The sequence below is a fragment of the Phasianus colchicus genome, chromosome 8 (assembly GCF_987193195.1).
Source record: "Phasianus colchicus chromosome 8, bPhaCol1.hap1.1, whole genome shotgun sequence".
Classification (NCBI taxonomy): domain Eukaryota; kingdom Metazoa; phylum Chordata; class Aves; order Galliformes; family Phasianidae; genus Phasianus; species Phasianus colchicus.
The window spans coordinates 758,002-778,651 of record NC_143443.1 but is presented as its reverse complement, the minus strand read 5'-3'; the positions used below and the strand labels follow the sequence as shown (position 1 = coordinate 778,651).

The following is a 20,650-nucleotide window of genomic DNA, read 5'->3' as shown; positions in this document are numbered from 1 at the left end:
GGCATGTCTCTAGCTGCTGTCTCCTCATCACTTCTCTCCCTCATCACTTTCCAAACACAGCATAGGGGTTTAACAAAGCCTGTGACTAAGCCCCAGCCCTTCCCAGTGGGATGGGGGAGAGAATTGGAAAAAAAAAAAAAAAACAAACACCACAAAGTAGAACTCGTGGCTTGAGATAAAACTATTTACTAAGATAGAGAAAAGGAAAAGAGTTATGACTATGTGTATACAAAGAGTTATAGTTACAACTATATATATACAAATGTATATAACAAGTGAGCACAAGCCATTGCTCACTACCCACCAAAGAATGCCCAGCTAGCTCCCTGAGCAGTGGAAAAGAGCAAGAAGAACAACTCACTTGCCCTTCAAAACTGTCCTTCTGTATGATGTCATATGGTATAGAATAGCCCTTTGGCCACTTTAAGATGACTATCCTGATTTCATTCCCTCCCAGCTCCTCCCGTTCAGCCAATCTTCTGAGAGGTGGTTGGGGGGCTGCCCACACTGACTGCCAGACTTAGGGTCTTTGCCTTTTATATAGAATTAAGGATGGTGTTACGAAACAAAAAATGTCTAGGAAATACTTGATAGGGAGCTAGTGTTGTCCAAGAGAAAGAGAACAAGGAAGGAAGAAGTGGTATGGAAAGAGGCTAGGAGATAGAAGGGCATAAAGAATTAAGTCACTGAGTTTGCATCTCGAATGATTTTCAAGTTTCACCTCAGGACACAAAATCTTGAATGATGAGAAGGCACATTCAAGCCTGGGGAATTGTTACAGGATGAAAAAATTCCATCTTAAAGCCCTCCTCAGACTATCTTCAGCTGAAGATCCGGGGAGGCAACAGGAAATACAGTCTGTGCTTTCTGAGGGGCCATCATAGGAGCCACGCAGCCCTGTTTGCTGCAGCTCTCTCTTGTTACTCCAGAGAAAATGGATATAAGCACAGTCCTCAGGAGAATTAATGAGAAGTAGCTCCCCATGCATGACACAGAGCTTTTTGCCCTTCCTTTCTCAGCCACAGACTCTTCCTCCTTGGGCTCCTGGGTGATGTAAGCTGTGTCATGCTGCTCATGAGCAGCTAGGAGGTGCTGCTAAGCTGTTATATATTTATCAGGTAAAACTCAAGCTCAAACAGGAGAATTACAGAAATGCGGTATACTTAAATGTACACTCTCAGCAGAGTTTCTGAAGTTATGTCAAAGGTTTTGTCAAGAGAAAGGAAACTTTCAGACATCCGTCAGAACTGCAATCCAACTTCTCCATGTAGGACAATTTCTTATATGTTTCTGTGATAATTTATATTTAGCAATTCCCAAAATGGAACAGTAACAATCTTGAAGTAGAAATGACAGGTTTGGCTTATTTCAAGATCAGGACACGATCTTGATTAACAGCCCCAGCATGATTTACCAGAAAGGGCTACTAACAGTGAAGTTACTTACTCTTCCAGGTAACACTCTTTGTGTCAGAAGATGGATATTGTTAAGACTTGGAATAGCAAGAACTCCAGGTTTACCCTGAGTTTGTCTGCACATTCCAGACGGAGCAGGAAGGAAAATCTGAACCTACATTACAGCAATCCCACTTCCTCCAAGCTCCTGGTGCCTGTATGCCCTGAAGCAGCAATGGGCAGGACCAAGGCAAGCACAGCACTCTTGTTCATCTTCCAGCTCTTTGGACAGCTATAAATTAAACTTACATATTTTACCCCCCTCACCAAACCACATGCATTTTTCCCAACAGAACTGGGCTTTCACTTCTGACTGTTTGTTTTGCCATTAAGGCAGGAAACCAACAGCAAGGTTTACAAAAATCTAAAGGTTCTGGATGGCAAGCGCTTCATCAGAAAACGATCAGCTGTTGTCCTAATGTGGAGGTAAATATTCTAGCAAGCACATTTCTCATGCTTTGTATTAGAAACAGAACTCTTGCAACTGGTGGGATCTAGACCTTGCTCTAGAGACTCCCTTGGATATTGTTCTGTTCATTGACTGATAACGCAAGAGGCCTGGGGCAGCTCCCAAGCGCATTGCCTACATGGCAACCAGGCTGTTCCTTGCGAATGAGTCCAGTGAGGGGAAATTCAGCATCAAGAAGGACCTCACCAAATCCCAGTGCACCCTGACAGTGGGCAGAGTCACTGCACAAGATGCTGCTACCTACTACTGTGCCATCTGTGCCATCTGTGATGTGGAGCAGCAGATAGCCATAGGGAACCTGCACAAAGATATGCTCTGCTTCCTGAACCACACCCTAGAATGCCAAAAGACTTGTGGGAATGGCCTCACCTTCCCTCTGCATCTGCAAATCCTATGTGGGCTCTAAAACATTTGTGTTTCTTGTACCATTTGGCCCAGACTATAAGGTCCCTCTGTTGTGCTGCTTTCTCACAGCATCACCTGCTGGCTGCGCAATGTCCCTCTTTGGGTGGCCGCTAGTGAGTCACATCCTGCCCTCAGGCACAGCCCCTGTCCCTACCACAGAGCTGGGGGCTTTCTCTGGGGCACAGGCAAGCAGGCACCATGAGAAGAATGCTGCTGCTGCTGCCACTTCTGGCCCTGGCTGAAGCCTGGTTGCATCCATTCCCCTCTCCGTGGAGGCTCCACTTGCATACACCTGTGGGCAGCAAGCTGGCAGTGCCTGCTGCCTTTTCTCTCCTTCTGATACATGGACATGCACAAGTGCTGCTGCAACAGAGTCCACCATCTGTTACCAGAACGAAATCCAGAACTGTGAATATTGAGTGCAAAGTCGAGGGCATAGCTAACTTCCAGGCTGCCTACATCCACTGGTACCAACAACTGCCTACCAGAGCTCCTTAATGGCTCCTTTCTGTGACAGCAAAATCACAAGTTTTCTATGATTCGGAATCCTATAGGAACAAATATTTGTCCTATAAAAATGAGGATAAAATCTGCACTCTCTCAGTTAACAGCATATAGGATGGAGATGAAGGTACCTACTACTGTGCCTACTGGGAGTCTTACAGCGGGAGCAGCCTGCAGGCAGCCCTTATGGAAAGCTGGCTGCAACCTGAGCGGCACACTTTCATACAAGTGCCAAGAGCCACAGCTGCCTTCCTGCCCCCATCTCTCAGCCTTCATGACATCCCCACAAGCTTAAGCAGAGGAAGGAATTCCAAGACGAAAGCCAAGACACTTATGTGGCAATCATGATCACAACTCACTGTCCATGTGACTCTTCTGTGCAACCTGAGTCCTTTGTTACTGCTCCCCAGTGACAGCTATCCTCTATCTAATGTTCACTGCCTAAATTCCTCCAGGCTCAGTCTGGTGGATGAGCTGAAACCAATATTTCTGCTGGTTCTTCCTGCTGTCTGGACTTGGAAGACACTTTTTTATTTAAAACTTCAACACTCTTAGTGGACTAATAATAAAACTAGTATCAGTAAAGGTGTCTTCAAGAAAGAAAACTGTGTGCTTACCTTTCTTTTCTCATATTCACCACAGGCATGGCAACAGTAAAAAAAACAATACAAAACGATGGATCTCTCACAAAGAAAATGACAGTAGGAGTTTACAATACAAGCCCTGCAATGAGGTTTGTAGTGCATGCTGCAGTCGACAAAGACCTGGAGAAGATCCAGAGCAGATTCACTCTCTTAGTCAGAGAAGGGGAAACAATTCTCAGGAAAGAGCATGCGGTGGGATGGGAGCTGTTTGTGGTGACAAACAGAGTACAGGGTTGGTGCAGACAGCTGCACCAGGGCCCATGGAGTTGTCCCAAGCATGAAGAAGTCAGGAGTTCACCATAAACTAGTCAATTTGTGCCATAAAAGCAGGCAGCACTTTCTATGAAGGGCTGATGAAAGATGCTTCTTGGACAGCCCTGGGAGACTGAGGAGAGTAGAGTGACCTGGGGAAGGGCACAACTGAACAACCCTGCTTTCTACATGTTTACTTAACAAGATTTATGGGTAAGATTAAATGGAAATGATGGATAGGTGCACACAGAACAGTTACTGGATTGAATATTTTAGGTCCTCTCTACAGTGTTACTGATGGGGTTTCATTTGCCAGTGAATTTCCCGCACACAAATACGCACTCCCTGACAATGAGCTGAAGACCTTCCATTGGATGAGCCATGAGTCATTTCCTCCTCCCAGCTACTGATGCTTTCTCCACCTGCATGGCTTTATAACACCTTTGCCGCTACCTCAGCTCTACATTTCACTCTTGCAGACAGCATGCTGTTGCTTCCCTTACTCGTTGTGACTTCATTTTTGTCCCATAACTGCTGTTTCCTTTCTCCTCTCCACCCTGTGCATGGAGAACACAGTCCCTGCTCCTAGCTTGGTGGTTCCTGGCCTACAGCGTGGGCTGTTGGAAGGCAGCTCAGTCACCATGACATGTCAGCTGAGTAATGAAAACCTTGTGCACTGGTACAGGCAGCTTTCCGGGAAGCCACGCAAGAGGGTACTGTACATGTCTGGATCCTCACCTATCTTCGATTACAACAATAGAGTGAAGTTTCAACCTCAGAAAAATCCTTCCAACAATGTTCTGACAATAAAGAAAGCAACCTGGAGGGATATCGGTACTTATTACTGTGCATATTGGATTGCCAAGGCTTCACAGCATTAGATGCGCAAAGGTAAGCTGTACAAAAAGGCATTTGGCACTCTGAAACTCAAGCTCTCAACTCCTGGCAGATGCAGATACTTCTTTATGCCACCTTTCTTTGGTGATTTTCTGCAGCATGAGAGCAAAAGCAATAGATTAACGTAGCAAATGCTAAATGAATTATCTTAACTGATTCCAGAATATTTTTTCTGTACTTATGCATACCTGTAACATGCAGAAACTGAACAGTCTTAGTCACTTAAGGATAAAAATAGGTGACTTTGCAGTTATGGCAAAGAACTGACTGTACTCAGAGCACTCACCTGACAGTGAGCACAGACTGTGCCTGCGGACAACGAGTAGTTGTAGATTTCCCTTCTTTATTAAAATCCATGGAGCATGCAGAGAAATATATCTCTATCACCTGGAGGCTCTCACTTGAAAGAAGGTACACGTGAAACAATGAAAGAAAATACATGATCTTCTAGATCCTCCTTCATATTTTTTTCTGCTGCCATCCTTTATATTTCACCTTTTTTTAACATGCTAGGAACGCTGGCATTTGCCACTTAGCTCCAAAACCTGTGTACTGAATTTGAACATAATACACATGCCCAATATCCTGTGAGATATTCCACTACAGCGTCTGGAACTTCACCCACACAAATTTGGACAGGGGCGTTTTTGTGTGGCTTGGAACACTGCTCCTGCTCGATGTGCAGTCCTTTCTCAGTAGCTCTTATGCAAATTCAAGTCCTTGGCTTGAGCAATAGCTCTTGCATTTCTCTGAAAAGCAGATGTGGTGATAAACTTCTCATCAAACAGAATGAATGCTTGCTGGACTTACTCTGATCCCAAGGTGATATGTTACTGCAGCCCCATGTTATTAGGCACAGAAAGAAACATCACTGGAGACTTCTCCTCCCACTCGGTGTGTCCCCATCTGGGGCCCCACTCACACATCCCTGAGTCTCAACAGCAGCTGAGCAGGAGCAGCAAACATACTGCTGCTGGCAGCTCTGATGGTTGCAACTGCATGGTCTTGTAAGTGCTTCAGCTTATTTTTCTCATAGGCAACCATGGATTGTGCCCTAACAGATGTCTTCCCAAGTAGATTGCTGCCAATGAATAACAATTTCTCCTCTTCTGCTTTTCTTTTTCTTTTTTTCTTTTTCTAATTCTAGGTGGACATGCACAGGAAACGCACATACGGAGCCCTGTATCCATCACCAAGTCACAAGGAAATACAGATCTGAAGTGTCATTTTAAGGACTTCTCTGGAAATTTTGATAACACCATCATCTACTGGTATCAACAGGAGAATAAAGCTCCAGTCAGGATGATCTACTTTTCATCACAGACAGTAGTAGCAGATGAGAGTTTCCAAAGGCACAGATACATGATTCAAACTATTCCTAAACAGAAACTTTGCACACTTACCATAAGAAATGTAATTTTGAATGATGCTGCTACTTACTATTGTGCCTACCCTCACTGTGGCAGATGCCAAACAATCACCTCAACAAATACTTCCCCAGCAGCTCAACCACAAATCATTTGGAATAAACCAGATCAGCTCCCATGGTGTGGATGAGCTGCTCAGCCAGAAGCAATTCCATCTAAATCTCTCTGAGGATTTGGATATCTACTTCTCTCAAATGAAGGATTCTGAAGCTATCTGCAAAGTCCATGGCTGACTGTTTCTTCATTGACAAAACTATTTGGTGATAGTCTTAACCTGGCAAGCCATGTGGTCTGAAAGGAATCTGCCCAGTACACGGCTCTTCTTGCAACAGATAGCACAAAGTTTCATTTGTAATTATGCCTTCCGGGAGACTTGCTGTGTTAGAAAGCTTCAGGACAAAACTGAGACAGTAGCTGTCATTTAGACATGAGTTGTGTGAGATCCATTACTACCATGCGCCAATTGTATTAATCCAGAATCAGGTACCGGGCAGATTTCTGCTCTGTGGGCAGAAGAATAGTAATGGACTGATACACATTTCATCTGCCGTCGTAGATTTTGGCCACAGGGTTTTAGTCTCATGATCTCTCCATACAATCCCTAGTGCAAATGTGATTGTAACTAACTGAGGTTGCCCACACAGCAGATTGCCCTGGCTGCATGGAGTGATTGTGTGCATGCATCTCTCTCCCTTCTCCTTCAAGTCTGTTCCATCCTTCTCTCCTCCCTGCTTATGCACTGAAGCCACCCACCTGCCTGTCCTGACATAAAATGAATCAGCTTTTGCTGTTGGTATTTACTAGAAAGAGGGCCAGTTGCCCAATTCTCTTAGCAATATGTGCTTAATACCACATTGCCACATGTCTTTCTGCTTTTGTTTTCCAGGCTTTCTCTCCAAGAAGTGTTTGCATTTCTTCTGAGGCTCAGAACTGAAATCCTGTGGCTGTGAATTTCCTCCCACACTCCAAATCAGAGGCAGGGCACATGCTCATGGTGCTGCTGCCCGTTGCTGGAAGCTGATACCTATTGGCTCTTCAGCAGAGAAAAATTATGCACAGGAAAAACATCGCTGGAGACTTCTCCTCCCACATGGGGCCCCACTCACACATCTCTCAGTCTCAACAGCAGCTGAGCAGGAGCAGCAGACATGCTGCTGCTGCTGGCAGCTCTGATGGTTGCAACTGCCTGGTCTTGTAAGTCCTTCAGCTTCTTCCTCACAGGCTCCCATGGGTGACATAACAGATATCTACCCAAGTGGAATGCTGCCACTGAGTAACATTATTACTTCTCACTTTTATCTTTCTTTTTCTTGTTTGTTTGTTTTTTTTCCCCCACAGAACTTCACCACTTGGTGCTGTCTCCATCCAAGGCCCCATTCATTCTGCTCCTCAACAGCAGCAAAGTGGAAGCAGCAAACATGCTGCTGCTGGCAGCTCTTACGACCACAACCACTTGATCTTGTACATTCTGCTTTTTAAAGCTTCCTTTTCCTCACAGAAACCCATGGATGAGTTCAAAGATATCTTTCCAAATCCCTGATTTTCACTGAATAACAATTTCTCCTTTTTTTTTTTCCCTTTTTCCTAGATGAATTTGCATGGAAAGTTCCCATTCAGAGCCCCCTATCCATCAGCAAGTCACAAGGAATGCAATGTCATTTTGGAGACCTGTTTGGACATTTTGATAACACCGTCATACACTGGTATCAAAAGGAGAATAAACCTCCAGAGAGGCTACTATTTGCAGGAGGGAAAACTGCAGTTGAAAATGGCTTTCAAGGAAACAAGTACATGGTTGATGAAGTTTCTAGTCAGAAACTGTCCATTCTTATAATAAATGATGTAAGTCCAGGTGATGCTGCTACATACTACTGTGCCTATGGGACGCACACTGTGATAGATGCTCAGAGACCATCAAGCCACAAAACTCCTTCAACCACTCAACTTCAACTTCAGTCTGAACCAGAGGATTGTTACTGCCTCATTCCTCCAAGCCTTCTCACTCCATCTGCTATCAGCTGCTACCCAGAGCAAATACTGCACGGATGCAGAGAATCACAAACAATAAAGGGCTGGAAGGGGCCTCTGGAGATCATCCAGTCCATCCTCCCTGCTAAAGCAGATTCCCTTGAGCATGTAACACAGGAAAGAGTCCAAGAAGATCCTGAATGTCTCCAGAGGACACTCCCCACCCTCTCTGTGCAGCCAGTTCCTTTGCTCTGTCACCCTCAAAGAAAAGAAGTTTTTTCTCAAGTTCAGATGGAACCACCTGTGTTCCAGTTTGTAGCACATCTTGCCCCTTGTCCTGTTGCTGGGCAACACTGAAAGGAGCCTGGCCCACCTATTTGACTCCTGCCCTTAAGATATTTACAAACGTTGATAAGATCCCCTCTCAGTCTCCTCCAGGCAGAATAGTCCCAGGTCTTTCAGCCTTTCCTCATAAGGCAGATGCTTCATTCCCCTAATCACCTTTGTGGCCCACCACTGTATTCTCTAGAAGTTCCCTGCTTTTCTTGAACTGAGAAGCCCAGAAGAGAACACAGCACTCAAGATGTGGGGTCATCAGGGCAGAAAGCAAGGATCACATCCCTCAACCTGCTGGCCACGCTCTTTTTAATCCACCCCAGGATCCCATTGGCCCTCTTGGCCACAGGGCACACTGCAGGCTCATGGTCAACCTGCTGTCCTCCAGGAGCCTGGGATCCTTCTCCATGGAGATCCTTTCCAGCATGTCAGTCACAAACAGATTCTGATGCATGTGGTTAATGCCCGCTCCTTTTGAAGCTGGTGCCATTATTAGCACTCCAGTCTTCAAACACACATCCGCCTTTTCTAAGGGCAAAACTCTTCACTGCCTTAAGGATTAACACATCAGTACTGGAAACTCAACTGCTCCATTGGCATGCTCTGCCTAGCCATGGCAGAAATTGACTGATTCTTGAGGAAAGCTGACACGGCATTGATTTTCTGGTCCAGCCATTGTGATCTCCTAGGAAAGGAGGCCCATGAAAAGAACAACATGCGTGAATGCAAAACAATATTCTTGCAAATCCCAAGTACTTCTAAGAAACATGTCATCATGCCTCCCCTGTTGTCTGCTCCACAAATAAGAGACTCTTAACCCCCTGGAAATACAATTTACCTGTTTTGGGTACTGCAAAATCCCAAGGAGGCCTATTTGCATTGGAGATTTACTCCTTTTTATCTACCACATATGAAGATGTGCTTTTTATAAACTTACTTGAATGCTTGCTCCCCAACTCTACGTGCTCCCAGCTGGACATCTGTGGACAAACTCCTTTGGTCTGGCACAGGGTCACCATCAGCCCCCCAAAGGAGTCAACTCCTCCTCCCGTGCAACACAGCTCATGCACGGGAGACAATTTCCTGTTCTCAGTCTCAACAGCAGCCGAGAAGGACAAGCAACCATGCTACTGCTGGCAGCCCTTATGGCCACAACCACTTGGTCTTGTCTTTTTCTTAAGCTTACTTTTCCTCACAGGAACCCGTGGATGAGCTAAAAGATATTATCCCAAATCCACAACCAACACTAAATAACATATTTTCTCCTCTCTTTTTTTTCCATTTTTTTCCTAGATGGGTTTATGCGGGAAATTCCCATACAGAGCCCTGTATCCATCACCAAGTCACGAGGAAGTATACGTCTGCAATGCCATTTTAAAGAGTTCTCTGGAAATTTTGATAACTTTTTTTTTGTTTGTTTAGCTACCAAGAGCAGGAACACATCTGTGTAGCCAGTGAAATCCTTCAGAGGGCTGCATTGCTTCTGCATATAAACCTTCCCAAACCCACAGCCCACAGTGCAAGTGTTCTCAAAAATATGGTTATGGTTGGAATAAAATACAGGTGATCAGGCGTTCCCAGCTGACAACATCTACACACACGAGTGAGAGGCAGTCACAGAGAGCTGCTAAACCATTCAGCTCCACAGCATCAGAAAACTTAACACAGCATTGCATGGATGCTCATCCTCAATTTCACTTCGCGTGAGCACAAAAAGCAAAGCCATTCCTTGCAAGCCAGTCTGAGGTCAGAAGAGCAGCACTGGATGCTGCTATCCAGGCTATGACTCAATACCAGCAGACGCCCCAGCGCCCTACAGACCTTTTGCAGGCGATGCAGTGCTGAAGTGCAGAGCTGAGCAGCGCAGAGCTGCGCAGAGCAGAACAGAGCAGTGCTGAGCAGAGCAGAACAGAGCAGTGCTGAGCAGAGCAGTGCAGTGCAGAGCTGAGCACAGCCTCCTGCCCTTCTCGCCCCCAGCCCAGCCAACAGCCCAGGAACTGCTCTGAGCGGCAGATGGCTGAAATCCTAAAGCTGCTCCGACTGCTCTCTGTAAAGAAAGCAGCCGTGTAAAAATCAGGCTGTGTCTCAATATGCAAAAGCAATTATGCTAGAGACAGAGGGAGAGCCCTGCGAGGTCCAGACCAAAAGCCAGAGACACTGGAGGGGAGAGAAAGACCTATCAAATTCACCACACTTTTCAGAAATGGAGCGTTCTGGCTCATAAATTCTACTTCCAGCAAATTCGAGCTTAAATCCCCTGAAGGCAATAAGGAAAAGGCAATCAACAACAACTCTAACCACTTCACAGATGCTCCTGTTTAGTTTTTACAGCACTTCTTACAGCATTCAAATGGGTGAAATGGGATTTCAACGCAGGGGGGCTGACAGCAGAAGGCAGGATTCCTCAATGAAGATTCCAAGGGCAAAGGAAGTTCTGAGACGCATCATATCAGTTATGATGAGTGAACTCAGCATGCTCAGCCTTGGCTCATTTTAATCTGGCAGTAAGAAAGCTTGGCTAAACTGAATATCCTGCAACTACAGGGCCTTAAAAATCCACAGGAGCCACAAAAATGAGAGGAAAAGCGAACAAACTGATGCGTTCCCTGGGAAGCCATGAGAAAACTAATCGCTGTTTGTCTCCAACTGTTGTTCTGCTTCCTGAGCCAAATGTTCCCAAGTCAGCTGCAGCGGCGGAGGAGTGACCAGATAGAGCTGGAAAGCTGTCGATTGAAAACTGTAGCTCAGGCACTCTCAGACTCCTTAACGTCTTCTATAGATCCAGGACCACCTGTCTAAAAAGTGGAGCCCCCCACTGCTGTGGCACGGGGCCACACGCACACATCTCCAGCTAACAACGGCCATTCCCGGAGGAAACGCACAGCCTCACCTGACCTGGGAGGGGAGTGCAGCGTGCTGGGAAGGGATGTGCGAAGGGATCGGGCGCTTCCCTCTAAGCAGCAAGGTCATTTGCACAGAGCACGAAGAAGCTTCCAGAGCCCTTACCATCCTCTAGTCTCCTCGCAAACTTACGGGCATGAAAGATGATACCCACCGCCTGAGCACTAGTGATGACAAAGGAGAAGGAACCATTTGGCTCTGGGACAATGCAACGCTAACCAAGTCGTCCTTACCTCATATATGCTTTTACTCGCTCAGATTTGAACAGCATGGGGCATTCAAGACTAAATCACTATGATTTTTTACAGCAAGAAAGAGTCAACAGTGCAGGGATTCTGTTTGACAAAGCATCCTACTGTGAAACACACAATGTCTGCATTGTGCAAACCGATCTCCTGCAGGGCTAAGAAAACAAGGCAGGCTCGGAAAAAATACACACACTGCTTGTGGCCCACAATGCCTCCTGGTACTTCGCTCACAGTTTCTCTTCTGCAGGTGCCATGTTTCCAGAGTTACGTTAAGAATCTCCTGACAAAAATGCTTTTGTGAGGTCTGGACAACACAGAGTGCTGTTCCTCTAGAATCACAGACATCAGCTCTACCCTCTCATTACTGCAAGTATTTAAGTGCAGCCAAGGCAGTCCTGCTTAAAGCCTGAATTCTCAGTATAAATGAGATTCCAGAGGTTGATGTATTTGGAGCTTCACAGCAGAAACATATTTTCCACTTCTTCTAACATGATATTGAAGGATGCCCAACATATCCTAAAAAGCAGCATTTGCCTCCTTCCTCCTTACGGAGCTCATCACCCAGGGAAATGAATTGTAGAAGAGAAATTGACTGAAGGGGAAAACAATAATCTCCTTATGTTTTGGGTCTTCGTTATCCTTTCCAAGATTTTCACCCCTTTCTCATCTCAGACACAGTTTTGCTTTGCTGGCTTAAAGCATTCATTACAGCCAATCTAGGCCAGGCAAGGATTAGAGAAGCACTGGCAGGAGCTGCAAAAATACAAGGTTGTTAGGTTGGAGAAGAGGCATAAACAACAATTCAGCATGGAGCACTTCAGAGAAAACAATCCCCCGTATATAAATTTTAAGCAGGTACATAATAAGAAAAGCAAAATCATTCACAGAATTGCAAACCAGACACTCTTAATAATAAAATAATTTTGCCCACCTGCCCATTCCCACACAATGGTGCATCTACACCTTGCAGACGAGGCAGGTTAACCACAGCAATGTTAAGTAGTGTCTCTTAAGTAAAGGACCAGATTCAATGCAGAGCCAGGTCGCTCCAGGAGACAAGATCCCAGACTGTGATCTGCCTGTGCTTCACCTCAAATGCCACAGAGACAATGCTGCAGCTGGAACTAATTGAAGGCAAATTAGTAAAACTAGGAGCCACGATGGGAGAGAATATTCTGTGTAGCATTCAAGAAAGCAAACAGAGAATCTAAAGTCTGTCAGAGATCTCGGGGTCTGCAAGGCTGAGGCAAGCATTCGCTTTTTCACTTGTCCCCTGTTCCTTCCCAAGTTAGCTACAGCATTTCCACAGCAGAACTAGTGCCCAAGTCCACGCAAACAGCTTCTAAGTACTCACTTGGATTCAGAGATCAAAAGCCAGATGATTACTTAAGTCCACTAGATAGCCAACATTTAAAGCACCTCTTTTTCTTCAAAAGAAGCAAAGTAAGAATGCTTTCACAACAGCTAAGTGGTTCCTCAGAAACGCCTTTTTTCCAGCAATGCTTGTAGAAAACATCACACTTTGCTGCTGTGTGCTCCCCCCACTTCCTCACTCATACACAGTAATTCCTTTTACCTCAATAGCAGATGCAGTTGCTTTCACATAAGAATCCAGAATTTAAAGAAGATGACGTCTATTGCCATAATCCATTGTGTGGAAGAAACAGACAGAAAATATCATTGTTCCCTGCACAACACACGAGCTGTACTTTCTGCACTGAACACACCGAGCTCCACTTGAGGCGACAGTGATTTCCATGCAGGTGGCAAAGGAGAATTTTATATCTGATCTAATACAGGATAAATCAATGAGTACTCATTTATTTCTTACACTTCCCATCAGCTCAAGGAGATACACTGTCATAGAGTTTCAAGGCTATCCGCGCTTTCTATAGGAAAAGCATACCTCACACTTTGAGACTCTGTTTGAACTTCCTTGGAGTCCTGTGAAGGACCAGAAATCACCTGGCCCAGGCTGCTGCTCAGCAGTTACAGTGCATGACTTTGGGCAAGGTCATACAACAGCATCTCTGTTTTACTTTCCATTCATGACAAACAAGTTGGGAAGCTTAACTACAGTGCACACAGCATTCAGATTCTCAGATAAGTTGTACTAAGGAAGGGCAGATTTGTTTTAATTAGTGTATGCTATGGATTCAAGGGATGAAAGCTCTTCTCTCTGTCTCTTCCAGTTGCTGGAGCTTGTAAGAAAAACTACCCAGCATCACAGTCCTCCGCACTGCATTCAGAGAACCTTTTGCAGTACAGAAACCACACTTCTCTGGCTGCAGCCTGAATTCCAGTTGGCTCTGCAGGACTCTGACCTTCCAGGGCAGCTGAAAGCAGGAGCTCCCCTGCAGGTTTATATTTTAGCACAACTCGAGGAAGGCAGAGCTTTAATATTCCTCCCCACGCAAGTCTTTTCTTCCATTACGAGCTTAAAAGCTGTGTGATTAGGGAGATTAATTTTTGCAGCTGGACATTTTCTTTAAGAATGCCATTTTTCACATAATTTTCTCATTTAGCTCCTTTATTCCAATCCCAAAGCAATCACTTACCCAGTACAGACCTCTCCTGCAAGATTCTGAAAGAAACATACTCTTGCTCCTCAGTCTTTTCTTTTTTACATCAGCAACAAGTTTGTTTTCAAAGAACCCTATTGCTACTTATTTCAACCTTGTAATTTGTCTGCATTTCCAGACAACCAAATCTCAGAGCCTAGAATAGAGATTCATTTCCTAAAGGATCTGGTGGCAAAAGCTCCATGTCCAGGTAGAGGCCGGTAATGAGCGGCTCCCCAGGGGTCTGTCTTGGGACCGGTGCTCTGTAACATCTTTATCAATGACATCGATGATGGAATCAAGTGCACCCTCAGCAAGTTTGCTGACGACACCAAGCTGAGTGGTGCGGTTGACACGGCTGAAGGACGGGATGCCATTCAGAGGGACCTCGAGAGGCCGGAAAGGTGGGCCCGGGTGAACCTGATGAGGTTCAACACACAAAGTGCAGAGTTCGGCACTTGGGCTGGAGGAATCCCAGGCATCCCTACAGACTGGAAGGAGCAGTCCTTGAGAGCAGCCCTGTGGAGAAGGACCTGGGGGTCCTGAGGGATGAAAAACTTAACATGAGCCAGCAGTGTGCCCTTGTGGCTCGGAAAGCAAATGGGATCCTGGGCTCCATCAGAAGAGGGGTGGCCAGCAGGGACAAGGAGGTGACTGTTCCCCTCTACTCTGCTCTTGTGAGGCCCCATCTGCAGCACTGTGTCCAGGTCTGGAGCCCCCAGTACAAAAAAGACAGGAAGCTGTTGGAGAGGGTCCAGAGGAGGGCCACAAAGATGATCAGGGGACTGGAGCACCTCCCCTATGAGGACAGGCTGAGGGAGCTGGGCTTGTTCAGCCTGGAGAAAAGGCGGCTGCAGGGTGAATCATTGCAGCCTTTCAGTACCTATACCTAAAGGGAGCCTACAAACAGGAGGGGAATCAACTCTGAAAGGGTTGATAACAGCAGGACAAGGGGAAATGGTGTTAAGTTGAGGGAGGGGAGATTTAGGTTGGATATCACAGGGAAGTTGTTTGCTGTGAGAGTGGTGAGGTGCTGGAACAGCTGCCCAGAGAGGTGGTGGATGCCCCGTCCATCCCTGGAGGTGTTCGAGGCCAGGCTGGATGGGGCCCTGGGCAGCCTGGGCTGCTGTGAAATGTGGAGGTTGGTGGCCCTGCGTGTGGCAGGGGGTTGGAGATTCATGATCTTTGAGGTCCCTTCCAACCCTGGCCATTCTGTGATTCTGTGTGAAAAGCTGTGTCATGGATCAACTTAAGAATGGCACAATAAGTTCCTTCAAAAAACAAACAAACAAAAAACAGTAGTGAGATCTGAACACACATCTTAGTGAGAGAGGGCTGAGACAGCCTGGAATACAGGTTAAAGTTTGTAGTGGTGAACGACACAGCAACACAGAACAGGCGTGCAGCTTTCAGTTACACTAAATCACGTGCTGGAGGCTGATAAGGTGCTCACAGCCACTTTGCCTTTCCCTCAGAGTCACCTGGAAGCAGACAGTGGGTGATTTGCTGCTAATAGCTGCTACCTGGGGATAAACCTGAAGAAATGCATTGTGTTATGCCACCCTGCCCCCAGTAGCCCACAGCCAGGCACAGTAATAGCTGAGCTGATGCTCCAAGCTCTGGCTCCGTGTTCTCTAATCAGAGTTCAGGCATAAGAAAAATAAAACAGAAGGAAATAGCTCCTGATTTTCCCTATTCTCTGATTTTCCCTATCCTCATCCCTCCGGCAAGCTTTACCTCTCCTGAAAACAGGACTTCTCACAAACTTCATCCCTCCAGAAGACAAGCCTCTGATAAGAACACAGAAGTGCATGCTTTTGTTAATGCCATTCCAGTCCTCAGCAGAGCAGAGACATGCTGGAATCCCTCACAGCCTCCAGGAGACACAACTTCTCTGTGTTGCACAGAACGTTTTCTTCACAAGCAAGGAGGAAAGCTGGACCCCATGCCCCATTTTTAACGAGCCTATTTTGCAAGTGATGGCACTGGTCCACTCATTAGCTTAAGCCTCGCCTTTCGCAGAGATAAAGATGCCTCTCAAGGTGTTGATGCCAGCCTTCCGGTCTCAATCTGTCATTCCATGCCTGCAGCACCACTGTCTTCAGAGGGCTTCATATAATCCAGAATCACTTCCATAGAACAGGCTTAATATTTTTTTCAGCAAGCTCAACTTGATTAAAAACACAGAGTGAAGTAACAGCTCTTCAGTATCTAGAGACACCCAGGTCAAGGAATTCCAGGAAATGAGTTCTCAAAAACCACACAGCTGTCTTCTAAGAAGCATAAAATTAGTTCCTCAGCAATTTCCCTGTATTTCAAAGGGAGCAAATTGTGGACTATTTTTACTTACTAATATGCTCATTCCCACGCTTATGCTTCAACACAACCTTGTTGGCTTTAATCAAACAACAAAACACACGTAACTTCTTTAAAGGGTGGAAGAAAAAAGGACAGAACAGTGAATAATGTTATTCAGTAAAAAGCCTGTAAACACATGAGAAAATAGGGATGCAGTCTCCTGCTTAAGTTAAAACAAGAAGATGTGATGGAACAGGAGTGCAGGACGGAGCGGTGATTTAGCCACAGATATGTGCTGTAGGGTTGGGACAGAAGAGGAAAAACTGACAGTCAGAAACCAGGAACTAGCTCAGGAAGTCAGAGGAGGAGATAAGTAAGGGAACCCGTATGACTGCAAGAGGAAATCAAACCACAGAAATCACAGAGATAGGGAAAAGAGGCACAGCGCAGTGAAGAGCTACGGGCCAGGAAACAACGTGACTGATAGAAATGCTGTGCTTGCAGAAGCAGAGCTTGCACAGGATCACAAGAGTTGTGCAGGTTTGCACACCTGCAACATCGGCTGAGAGTCGAGAGATGCATCCAACAGAGCTGCTAAAGCACATTCATGAGGTGTCACATCAAGCAGGAGCCCACAAACACGCTTCAACACACCCAATGTCTGCATCCCACCTGCAGAGGGGAACGGCTCCAGCAAATGCTCACTGAGCTGAAAGCAGAGCTGCTGAGCGATGGGAGCTTTTGTGCTCCCTCTGCCCAAGGCTGGCTGCATCCCACTGAACAGCTGGCTTAACAGGGCTGCGTACAAATTGTCTCCAAACACTCCTGATTCTTTGACAGCAACACAGTAAGGATTTTAAGGTCTATCAGCGCACATCCGTGTCCTTATTGCAGAAGTCAGAATGCAAACTAGAAATAGGCAAAACAACGGCTGCAAAAGCCAGCTCCTCATGGAAAACAGCAAGTTACATCAGTGCAGCTGCTGCACCTGACATCGCGACGGCACAACAGCTCAGGACAGCCGGTGCGAGGAGCAGCTCTGCACCAGCACGGGAGAGCTGGGCGGCACGGCAGGGAGCCACAGCGCGGTGTGCAAAGGACAGACAGAACGTGCTGGAAGAGGCACGGCCGGTCCGCCCCGTCCTCTGCCCACCTGCCGCAGCACGGCTCTGCCCGCACCGACCTGCATCACAGCCGGCTCCCGGCACGGCTTCTCAGGCGGCCGCGGGGTGCCGAGCTGCGGTCCAGGGCAGGACGGCACTGCCGACACGGGCATGGAGCCGGGCAGAGGTGAGATAAGGCAGCACGCCTTACTTTGGCCGGGCAGCAGTGAAACGAGGCAGCACGCCTTACTTTGGCCGCGCAGCTCCTCCCGAACCGCGCTGTCCCGCGGGGCCGAGGCGCCGCTTCCGCCGTCATCCAGGGTGAGGATGAGCGGGACGTCGTCATCCATGCTGACGGCCATCCCGGCCTTCCCGAAGCTCCTTCCTTCCCCGAGCAGTTCGAACTGGTTCCAGCTCCGCGCACGGCTCGGTTCCTCAGATCCCTCTCCCGTCACGGCTCCCATCGGGGCTCTCCCGCAGCCGCCGGAACGCGGAGCCGCGCTCCCCCATCCCCGCCCTTCCGAGGCTCCGGACGCCGCAGATCGGAGCCGCTCACGGGACGGCGCGGTGCCACGAGGACGGGACGCCCGGGCGCGGAGCCGGGCGCGGGGCATGGCGGCGGAGGGCCGGGCGGCGCGGAGCCGCGAAGTCCTTTCCGAAAGGAGCAAAGCGCTGTTAGGACGGGCCCGGCAGCGCTGCGTCCCCGCGAGGTCACGGCCGGCCCGCACCTCCCGCAGCCGCCGGGCTCGAGCCGCTCCGCGAGCGGCACTCGAGACCGGGCTGGCCCGGCCCGGCCTGCGCCGCCGGTATCGGTACCGGTACCGCTACAGACCCCGCCGCCGCGCATCCGCGCCGCTCCGTCCCGTCCCGTCCCGTCCCACCGCCCCTCATTGGCCGCCCGGCGGTGCGCCTCCTTCCAGCTCGCCAATCGGCGCTCGGAGCTCCTTACGCCCCGCCCACCGCCGGCTTGCCGCGCCCCCCGCGAGAGGAGCCGGATTGTTCCCGCCTCCTTCTAGCGTTTCCTCCCGTCATTGGGCAGCGGAGGTGTTTATCTGGAGAAGAGAGGATGCCGATTGGCTCGAAGTTACGCGTGTGGCATCACGGGGCGGGCCTACGCTTACGGACGGGAACGAAAAGGGCGGGCTCTCGGGAGAGCGACGCGGGCTGCGCGGTGTGAGGACGCCCCACCCCTTCCGCTCAAGGCCGGATGTGAGCACGCCGGTCACCCGGCAACGGCCGGCACCGGAGCGCTGAGAGACGGCGCCGGCTGCCGGAAAGCTCCGCAGGAGGACGCGAAGCCTGCCGCGGTGCTGCCGCTCGCCGTGGTGCTCCGGTTACCGCAGGCCGGATGCGGGCGGCGCTCCGCCGTAACGCGCCGCCGCTTTCGGCGCCGCACGAATCCATCGCGAGCACCGGCCGCCGCCTCGGCTCTGCCGCCTTCCGCTGCGATCGCCGGGCAGCGCTGGCGGCGGCTCGGCGCGTGTGCGGCCGGGCTGACCGCGCGTACCGCCGCGTGACGGGTGGGCGTCGGGGCGTGGGGCCGGGACGGCTGGGCCGGGAGGCTGAGCGGCGCCCTAAACGGGAGCTGGCGCGCTCCTGAGAGAGTGGGTGGGGCTGGGGCAAAGGAAGGGCGGAGCGTGAGCGCACGGCGGGTGTCTGAGCACAGCGGCCGGTGCTGAGCCGAGCCACCAAAAACCCGTTCCCTTAGATAAAGTCTCTTCGCTTCAGAGGCTCCGTCCTTCAGGTTCTTCGGCACTGCGCTTTGCGTCCTGCTCTCGGTTCAGCAGTTCTCCCGGGCGGTTTCAGGACAGTTACTTCATTCAGTTCGTTGATTTGCTTCCCAGCATCTGCCCGCTGTTAGGGAACGGGGCTCTCGTGTCAATTCTTAATCCTGCTGTCTCCATCTAGTGTCCAGATCGCACCTCTGCTCCTCTCAGTCCATTGGAAGAACTGCAAACCTAACAGCCTGTCTCACTGCCCCAATATCCGATGAAGCTTATCGGGCTCAAATTCGAGTCAGTGCCCATAGTGCCTCCAAACGATAAGGGACTGGGGGAGCTCAGAGAAGCAGGAAGGTATTTGGACAAGCGCCTCTTGAAATATCCAATCGAGGCTTCGTTTCCTGGCTTTGATTGCTCTGGAAAGGCTCAATCTGGCAGCCACATGCAGTTCAACCAGGGTTTGTGATAGCTGTCAGGATCTCTCCACACAGGCGTGCAGGGCACCTGCTGGAGGCTCCCCAGTTTGCAGCTGCTGCCTTAGCAGGCTGAGTGCTGAACACTCTGCACCAAGAAGGCTCAGCTGGCTTTGAAGGAGAATTGTACTGTGCTTGTCCCAGACTGCGTTGTTCTCGACTGGATTTGACAGAATGTTTCTCTGGTGTGGGAGGGGAACTAGCAGACTCTCCCTCGCTACCTGCATTCCTTGATGCTTTTTTTAGAGGCACTCCTTTAAGCGCTGCTGAAAACCAAGTTACCGGCTCCAGGAATGTACTTGTGTGCCCTCGAGTGATGGTTGTGTGGCTAAGAAACATGCTTGGGTTCCACAAGGAGATGTGTGGATGCCAGGAACGCACTTGGTTACCACAAAAAGATCCTTGGTGAACCGAGGAGATGCGTTTTGTTCATGCAAAGAAACCCATGTCTGTGTGCAGGCAGTTCTGCAAGCAGAGTTGGTGGGAACTGATGTGGAGGCAAAGCCATTCAGCAATGGCTTTGTTGTGGGAAAAGCTGAGATTTTAACTTGAGTAGTGGAAGTCCCATGTGACTGATAAGAGAAATAGCAGTTAGAAGGGCTGGGATGAAGGTTGCCCATACAGTATCTGACAAAAATCCTTTCCCCACCAATTCAGACTTAAAATGCAACAGTCTGAATCCATATGAATGGGAGATTGTTGATACTGCTTATTCCTGAAGCAGAAAAACGAGGAATGCTGGGAAAAAGAAGAAAATGTCTTGCTATTTCATGTTGAAATCATTCCTTTACACCAGACTCCTGGAATCTCTTTAATAGACCACACAGGGGGAGACCTCATTGCTCTCTATAACTACTTGAAGGGAGGTTGTAATGAGCTGGGGGTCGGCCTCTTCTCTCATGTAACAGTGATAGGACTAGAGGGAATGGCTTCAAGCTGCGCCAGGGGAGATTCAGGTTGGAGGTCAGGAAATATTGCTCTTCTGAAAG

The 20,650-nt window shown here is 48.5% G+C and overlaps 1 protein-coding gene and 1 pseudogene across 5 annotated transcripts in view; one reads left to right on the top strand and one right to left on the bottom strand.

The window, feature by feature from the left end:
• Window positions 1-18,717, bottom strand: part of LOC149916939 (uncharacterized) — a 31,731-nt gene extending 13,014 nt beyond the window's left edge. For 4 of the 5 annotated variants that reach the window (XM_090144651.1, XM_090144652.1, XM_090144653.1 and 1 more), the window contains exon 1: window positions 11,247-18,717. In XM_090144651.1, the coding sequence (XP_090000777.1) occupies window positions 17,377-18,081 (705 nt within the window). In that variant the 5' untranslated portion in view covers window positions 18,082-18,717 and the 3' untranslated portion in view covers window positions 11,247-17,376. The remainder of the gene's footprint in view (window positions 1-11,246) is intronic. The other variant, XM_090144656.1, reaches the window with a different exon arrangement.
• LOC116238203 (T cell receptor gamma variable 9-like) lies at window positions 2,521-3,180 on the top strand (annotated as a pseudogene).
• Window positions 18,718-20,650: the final 1,933 nt, after the last annotated feature.